This window comes from Mastomys coucha, unplaced genomic scaffold, assembly GCF_008632895.1.
Source record: "Mastomys coucha isolate ucsf_1 unplaced genomic scaffold, UCSF_Mcou_1 pScaffold7, whole genome shotgun sequence".
Lineage (NCBI taxonomy): Eukaryota > Metazoa > Chordata > Mammalia > Rodentia > Muridae > Mastomys > Mastomys coucha.
The window spans coordinates 52,022,712-52,031,370 of NW_022196913.1; the positions used below are offsets into that span (position 1 = coordinate 52,022,712).

At 45.1% G+C, this 8,659-nt stretch overlaps 1 protein-coding gene across 3 annotated transcripts in view; it reads left to right on the forward strand.

Moving 5' to 3' along the window:
• Rnf144b (ring finger protein 144B) overlaps positions 1-7,979 on the forward strand; it is a 54,636-nt gene extending 46,657 nt beyond the window's left edge. The window contains exons 7-9 of one of the 3 annotated variants that reach the window (XM_031359575.1): positions 2,906-2,995; positions 4,384-4,566; positions 5,727-7,979. In XM_031359575.1, coding sequence (XP_031215435.1) covers positions 2,906-2,995; positions 4,384-4,524 — 231 coding nt within the window. In that variant the 3' untranslated portion in view covers positions 4,525-4,566; positions 5,727-7,979. Of the gene's footprint in view, positions 1-2,905; positions 2,996-4,383 lie in introns of all 3 variants that reach the window. The other 2 variants (XM_031359574.1, XM_031359573.1) reach the window with 2 other exon arrangements.
• The last annotated feature ends 680 nt before the right edge of the window (positions 7,980-8,659 follow it).

An 8,659-nucleotide genomic window follows, 5' to 3' on the forward strand; every position in this document is an offset into this window, starting at 1 on the left:
TTGCCTTGCCCCTGGGTCCCGTGTGTTGGTGTGACAGGGAAGCACTATTGCCTTGCCCCTTGGGTCCCGTGTGTTGGTGTGACAGGGAAGCACTATTGCCTTGCCCCTTACCTGTCTGTTGCTCAGTCTCTCTTCCCACCCAAGAGTGTGTCTTCCCAAATTCTGCCGCACTTTCATCTGGTCCTGTACCAAGGTGAACAGTGATCTCAGCTGTGGGAGGGTGGGTGACAAGGGCATCCTCCAGTCTCAATCTTTTAAAGTTTGAGGTGGCACAAACTGTTTACAACTACTGTCTGAAGCTATAATGTATGTCCATATTGGTGTAAGAACTTCAGTCATACTCCTGTTAGGTAGGGCTTCTGTTGCTGTGCTGAAACACCATAGACACTCGGGGAGGGAGGGAAGGGTTCATTCAGCTTATTCTTGCACATCATAGTTCATCATCGGGTGAAGTTAGGGCAGGAATTTAAGTGGGACAGGGATCGGGAGCCAGGAGCTGATGCAGACACCATGGAGGGGTGCTGCTTAATGGCTTGCTCAGCCTGATTTTTTTTTATAGAATGCAGGACTGCCACCCCAGTGGTGGCACCATTATGGATTGGGCCCTCCCATGATCAATCACTAATTAAGAATATTCCCCATAAGCTTACCTACAGCCAGATTCTATCCAGGTATTTTCTCAATTGAGGGTCCCTCCTCTGATGACTCTAGCGTGTGTCAAGTGACCTAAAATTAGCTGGGACACACTTACACTGGTGTCTTTTCATCAGCTCTTGGGAATACAGTTGGGGTTCGTTCAGCTAGTGGCTTGTTTGGTGCTATAGTATCTTACACAGCTCCAGGAATGAAGGTAGTGTTAATGGAATGCCTACTGGTGCTTCAGCTAAAAATGAGGTAAGCTGTTAAGGACATCGTAGGGAAGAATGGGTTGGTCTTTTTTTTAAGGAACTGCATTATATGCAAGAATTTAAACAACTCACCCATGGTTTCCAAGCTGAGTAACTTTGCCTCAACATAGTCCCTTAGATGTGTGTGTATTTAACACGATTTACACATTAAAATGAGATCCTTGGGTTTTCTCCTTGCTGTCACCAAATCATAAACCAGATTTCTACCCACAAGACAGCTGAGTCCACGCAGTTCTCTTTAGGAGGAAGGAGCATGGGAGACTAAATGTGTGCAACAGATCTCCATCCTCTGGCTGAAGAACTTCTGGGGGATAGTGTGGCCGAGAACACTCTCTTCAGACGCTTGTGTTGTGTGGGCCCTCAAGATGAAATGAGACAGATGTTAAAAGTCTGAATATGTGGGCTTCAGATGTTGAAGCATGCTTTCCTGTCACTGTGTCTTGGGAACTCGCTATCTCTGTTTTAGATGAAGGCTTTGGCTTGTGGAAAGATGCTTTTCCATGGGCCAAGTGTAACCTGGGGCTTTTCCACCTGCACCCTGTTCCCAAATAACAACTCAGAGGCTTTATTTATGTATAATAAGTAAGGTTGGGCTCATTCCCCCAACGAGCTGGTAACTTCCATAACCCACTTATTCTATTCTGTCTGCCACATAGCTAGTTACCTCTCCTCAGCTTCATACGTCAGACTTCCTCAGAGGCCAGGGCAAATCTTTCTGTGCCTGACTAACTCCCAGAGCTCCTGTCTCTTTACAGGAACTCTCACCTTTTTTTTCAGCTGCCTTTTGCTAAGAGGCCATCAGCTTTTAGCTGGCAGGTGATGCTTCCACACAACACACAAGAGATTCTCTCTGCAGGGAAGTGTTCTATGCCATATGATATTGATGTGTTTGTTGGAAGGTTGAGAACCTGGGACCAAGAAGGGGGGATTTTCTAAAGCCCAAGTCTGAGACAGCCACCAAACCAAGACTGAGTGTACTTGCTGGGCATTGTGTTTGCGCCTGGCTTCATGTTCGTTCATCTATGTGGTGTCAGAGGCTGAGATATTGGCACCTCAGGGACTTATCTCCTTCAGTTCTCTCTTCCATGTGACGTCAACTTCTCTTTTACTCCTTTGTCATTTCATTCTGTCTGTTGTGTGCCATTTAGAAGGGAGACAGTCTTTTTTTCTCGAGCTGCCCAGCCTCCCTCTCCCTGTTCTTCACAAGCCAAGCTTCCATTGAACCCAGTCGCCTCTTGTTGACATCTGCCTTCCTTCAGTTAGCACAAGACATTTAAGTGACCATGTGACCATATCCTGACTGTATTCTGACTGATTTTGACATCTTGGGCAGCTGCCATCTCTCCTCTCTCCTCTGACCTTACCTTTCTGGCTGTTCCTCGGTGTCCTTACCTCAGTGTTCGTGTCTTCTCTGAATAAATCTGCTCCTCTGCTCACATCTCTTCTAGACAAGCTCATCAGTTCTGTGATGCTCCCTCTCCCCCCGCCCCTATTTTATGTAAACTGATGTTCAGGTCTCTGCCTTCAAAGACCACGTGTAAGTAATGGTCTGCCTCTGGATGTGCTGCTTGGATGTCAAGTTCAGTACGTCCAAACTTGTTCATCCTTACCAACAAGTCCATCTCTGGGTTATTTCTCTTGACAAGACCACTGTCTTCTTTCTCCTCAGTAGTTTTCCTATCATTCCCAATCCTGTTCCTGCTTCCTTGTTTAGTTTATTACTCTCTTACTACCTCGTGGCTGGCTTCCCCTTTGCCTTCACCTGTCAGTCGCTGGCTTGCTCCTGGCTTATGGCTCTCACATTCCGTTGCACACCTCTGCCAGAGCTCGCTATCCTTTACTTGCCTGAGATGGTGGAGCAGGTCATTCCTTGTTCTGTTGACTCTGTCAGGATTCCTAGAGGAAGTCACTCACAGCGTCAGGTGAGCTGCACACTTGACATTCACCTCTCAACTCTATGTTGTGTGATTATTGGAACACCTCTCTTTGTTTTTCAGAATGACATATTCCTCAGGCACTACGACAAAGGGCCATGCAGGAATAAGCTCGGCCACTCGAGAGCATCGGTAATGTGGAACCGAACACAGGTATGCTCCACCTTAAGGGAACATAAGATATGTTGGTCTTGGAGTGGCTTTCCTTGCTTCCCCATGCCTTCCTGAGAGGTTCTGGTAGGAGGAGAGAGAGAACAATGGAGCAGTGGCCTAAAGTTAATTAAAGAGCACAATTGTTGAGGGACAGAGGCACCAGAGAGCAGAATGTTAGGGTGACCAGCCAAAGAACATACCCGTGTTCTTTGCTCTTGCAAAACATGGGAGGAGTTTCCTACAAGCAGTTAGAACATATTAACCATCAAAGCAGTCTTCTCCAATACTGTGGGCTCCTGCAGGGCCTCAGATCCCTCTGTACATGCCATTGTGTGTTTATGTGGCAGGTTCAAAGAGAATTGTGGTTTGTTTTTTATTAGTGTTTTGTGTTTATCAAAGGCTGTGCTTCCTTTGAAGAGACCAATGCTCACATCCTAATGATCACTATTAATGTCCCTGTGAGACTGTTGAGGAAGCCCCAACAGAGGACGAGCCAACAGCCGAGCTGCAGCTCAGGGTTAGAATTCATGGTTCAGCTTGAGTTAACATTTGGTTTGCTCTCATCCTCAATTTAGTCCTTTGTAGTTTGTGTCCAGTTAGAACATTGCTAAAAATGCCCAAGACGGTATCCTCGTCACTCATGTAACAGGTTACCATAGCCTGGGAGGCTGAGACAGCCGAGATGTATCTTCCTGGTTCTGGCTGCTGGAAGTCTGAGGACCAGATATCGATGTGGGCAGGTTCTGCTAAGGGTCCTTGCATTGATTACTTGTCTCAGGACTTAGAGAAGCAAGGGCTTAATTTGGCTCATGGTTTGAGGGGATACAGCCCATCATGGCCAAGAGGGCATGGCAGAGTTCATGGTGGTAGGAACTTGAAGCTGGGACTCCTCATGTATCAGCAGAACAGGAATCAAAGAGAGAGAATAGCATTGGTCTGTCTTTCTTCTTTTTTAATTTTTGTTATTTAGTCAGTCCAATGCCCCTGGGACATCATCACGAGTCTTCCCTTCCCCCTCCATCTGAGAGGTGTGTCTCCTAGATGACTCTGAATCCTCTGAATCTAGACATGTTGGCACCCAGTGCTCTTCATAGATGGCAGCTTTCTCATGTGTTCTCCTATGGTAGTTCATAGATGACAGCTTTCTCACCGTGTTCTCCTATGGTAGGAAGCTGAGAATTGAGGCAAGCCCTTGGGCTCCCAAATGTCACCAAGCTCCCCCAGTGTCACCCAGGGCTCCCCTCTTCAGGTGCCATTACACTGAGTATTAGGGTTTCAACATAGGGATGGGGAGGGCACCACATCCAGACCATAGAGGCTGTTACACTTGGGGGCATGTACACGTCTCGGATGACGTACCTGCTGACATAGGCCTCTTCAATTTCCAGGTAGTGGGGATCCTTGTGGGCTTAGGTGTCATTGCCTTGGTGACTTCGCCCTTGCTGCTCCTGGCCTCTCCCTGTATAATCTGTTGTGTCTGCAAGTCCTGTCGAGGCAAGAAGAAGAAGCACGATCCATCCACCACCTAAGGTCACCTGCACAGAAACCCGGTCATATGAGACAGCACACTGGTAAGAGCCCCACTTAGCAACCTTCCTCCTTCTCTTTGCCAAACGTTGGAAAGTGCCTCTGTCCAGACTGGAACCTGCCTGAGAGCATTCAGTGTTGGAAAAGGCCATGTCCCTGGCGTGAGTGTGCCTGTGTATGAGAAACAGCCCCACAGTCTAGACTGTGTTTGTGGAACTTTGCTTTCTCCTGGGAGACTCCGAGACATCACCATCTTACCCTCCGAAGGGTCCCACCAGCTGCTCATCTTCCATCCAAACCAAGGAGCCTGGATGAGTATTCAGGGTAGTCATGCTATTGCCGTGCTTGGCAACATTGCAAACTGAGCAAACGTCTGTGTTGCTTCCATTGCCACGAGACACATGGCAGAAGCCCCAGAGTAGGAGGGGAAGGATGGTACTGCATAATAAGAAGTTCTATGAGCAATGGAGTCGGCTGCTTATCTCAGGAGTCGACGCATGGGCTAGCATGCCTGTGCCGGCTACCGTGTGTGCACTTCTTCAGCGTTCCCACAGTGACTTGGCAGAAACACAATAGCTCTCTTCCTGTGTGATCTCATCTTCAGGCAGGAGAAACTGCTGTTTAAAGGGAGTTGTCTCTTCCCAAGAAAAGGTTGTAACTTGTAAGACAACATGGCCTCATTCAGTGTCTGTTGTTTGGCAGATGTTATTCTTCTAAGGTAACTGGTTCACCACTCATAGTCAGACCACAGCTGTGGTCTATAAAAGTGTTTTACATGGGCTGAAAGGGGAAAGCTTCAAAGCCTTCGTTGTAGACAGCAGCGTCCTTTCTTGGACTCTTATTCCCAACAGATTAGGAGTGGACCAGACAGTGTACATCAACAGTACACGTTGCAATTCATTCACACATATAGAAACCATGTGACTCCTACTGGGCACGTGTGGAGATGTCCAATGGATAACACAAAATAAGATTATTTTAAAAGGCCTTGTCCCTTTCTATGACTAAAATGATTTATCTATCAGCATAAGAGGTACACGTGTGAATTTTTGTTGTAAGTTCCTAACTTACTCAAGAGGGTAGACTCAAAAACCTTTTAAAACAGCCCCTAGTACAGTTTTATGCCTCTGTAAAGTGATAATCAGGTTATTTTTACATACTTTCAGACGCAATTTAGAGCAGCTCTTTGCTCAACCTAATTTAGTCTCGTTCTCCCAGGAGCTGTCCAGACAATCTGAGTCCTTTCTGTGTCCTCAAGAAACAGATAAGATGACACCAAGACATCAGATGGAAATAGTCCCCGTGTCTTCAGTCACTGGATTCGTGTCACCTCAGTGTAACGCATCCTGCCTGTTGTACAACTAATCTGCAAATAGGTTTTGAAAAGACATATTTTTCTCTAGCATTTTACAATTGCCATTAGCAAAGCAGCCTGGTGCTTCTTAAGAACTGTGTGTGTTCCATGTTAACAGAGACCTCTCCTGGAAGCGGGAAGAGTATTCAGGGCCTATTCTGTTTCCCCCGGTAACTAGGTGACTAGATTGTTAAACTGCTGCTATTCCAGATCTGTCATGGAAGACCTTTTATCATCAGCCTTGCCTCTGCAGTGGAATGTATCCTAAGCGGGGATGCCTATGTTCAAGGGATCACATGTGCAGTGGAATGTATCCTAAGTGGGGATGCCTATGTTCAAGGGATCACATGTGCAGTGGAATGTATCCTAAGTGGGCATGTATATATTCAGGGAATCACATGTGTATATTAGCACCTGATTATGTACAGAACATTCCCTGGCCATGTGCTTTTTTACTCACAGTTTGTATAAAACATAGAACTCTAGAAAACTTCTGAATGGCACCCAGCCCAAATCCTTTCACTCATTTATTAGAAATTTCTCCGTATAAAGTGGCTCTGTCATCCAGTGAATGTCTTAAGTACAGCAGAAAAACAAAACCCCGCCTCTTTTGAAAGGGTGTTTCGTATTAGACTGAATATAAATTACATCTAAGTGGCTGACCTGCATACATGGTCACCTGCCTCCCTTGAGGTGAGGGGCATTTATCACAGCTCAGGGGATTACAGGAACTCAACTGAAATTGGATCTCTCTGCACAGATGTCAACAGTGGCAACAAGTAATCACCCTCAGTAAATTCTCCAGGCTTGCCTGGTTCTAAGTGGGGCCGATTTCATGTGACCTGAAATGCTGTTATTTCCAAAGTAAGAGCTGCTGGTGGCGGATTTGGAGTAAAGGTGGAGGAGAATGTCTGGCGATTTCCCCGGCGAAACTGAGGGAAATTGCCTTTTCAGAGATTTTTTTATAAAAGCATTAGTTTTGATTTTATTTTTTGGCTGGGAGGGGGGATTGTTTGTCAAACTGATTTTACATAACTGGATGTTTTTTTTTAATGTTGCAAAGTGCCTGAATAATGGTGTCTTTTTTCTCATATAGTAAAATGTGTGTGTGAGAGTGTGTGGGAATCTACCGGAGACTTTGGTAGGTGGAACCCAAGTGTCTGGATCTCTGGCTTATCCCAGGGCACAATGCCAGCCCAACTGACTTTGTTTACAAAGATACAAGGTGGCAACTGTACCGGGAAAGGCAAGTGTTCTCACTTTGGGTAATTAGCCTCTGAAGGCTTTACTTCCTCTGCCCCTCAGCTTCTTCCTCTTGCTTCAGGAAGATTCCTATAACAAGTGTTTGACTGTGACAAAATTTTTCTAGTCCATTTGAATGAAATAGATTCAGAAGCCCACCAGGGTCACATCTGGGTGTAACAACCCACCTTCTAGAAATCTCACTGGATACAATGGTACAGCCTCCAGAGCCTGCCACCACCTCTGGGGTTCCCCTCCTAGAGTAAGTTATAGAAGAGAGGAAGAAAGCCATACGAAGCAAATGTTGGATAGAGTCTTAGCTATCCTGTTTGTTCACACTGTGGGTATTTGTTCTGGATTTGAAATCTGTACTTTGAAAGTGGCCTTTGGAAAGCAAATAATTCAGCGTGGATTTTCTTGTCATCTGCACCACAAAATAATCTTCCCCATCCAAGTGGAAAATTCTCATTGATTTTTTTTTTTTTTGGATGTACAAAACTGTTTTTTGGAATGCCAAATTTCCTCTTTGAAATTACTCAATAACTAAATGTGTACTGCTTTAGCCTGTGCCCACTGCTCCTGAAGAACTCGTATCTCTCTGTCCATGAATAGATGCCTCTATGTATGTGAACATTTGGTTGTGAGAACCACAGAAATGCCATAGATGAATGACATTTTGTAAAGCTGTCTGAATTGATGTCTATAGGCTATTACACCTCCTGTTGGTTCATGATCCAGGAAGTTTTGTCATGTATTTACTTAAATTACTGTTGTATTATATATATATTTTTCCAAGTCTTTGGGAAGAAAATTAACTGTTTTAGTCTCTTTAGCCCCAATAAATGTGAACAAGAAACCAAACGTGTTAACCTTTTATCTGTACAGCGTTCAGTTTTATTCTCTAAGAACCAACAAAATCATTCTGAAATCCCAGGCTCAGGATTTACAAAAACAGCCAACACTTACGTGTTGGTAGTGATTCTTGGCATTGCGTTTCTTGAAGAAGCAGGAGAAGTGCAATGCTTAGTGCAGCCTTCATCCTTCTGCGTGTGGTGGTCCATGTCAGCAACACACAGGGGTTGACCATCACCCAGAGGAGTGATCAGCAATAACATATCTCTGGCTACTCTAAACAACCACACCACAAAACACAGCTTTGCAAAAGTCAAAGTAAAGTTCAGGAAAAAAATGAGACTTAGACTGAATGGTAAGATCAGTTCTAACCTTCGTAAAATCCTCTTAGGAGGATATGTTTCTTTGTTATGAATTTTAAGGAAACAAAAGAACTACAGGCGAGCATTAGCTTCCGGTCATTTCCATGTGACTAGTATTCAAGGCAGGACTCCTCTAAGGCTGAGTGCCAGAACTTAGGTAACAGCTAGGTCTTGTGTCTCTGCGTGTCTGAAGACTTACTTTCTTGTACTGATGTTGTCTTTTTGCTAAATGTTATATTCCCCTTACAGTAACGCTCTGACATTTGCAATCAACTATTTAAAATTCACTTTGTAATTCAGTTTGTGGGGGGTGGGGGGAGCAGAGAG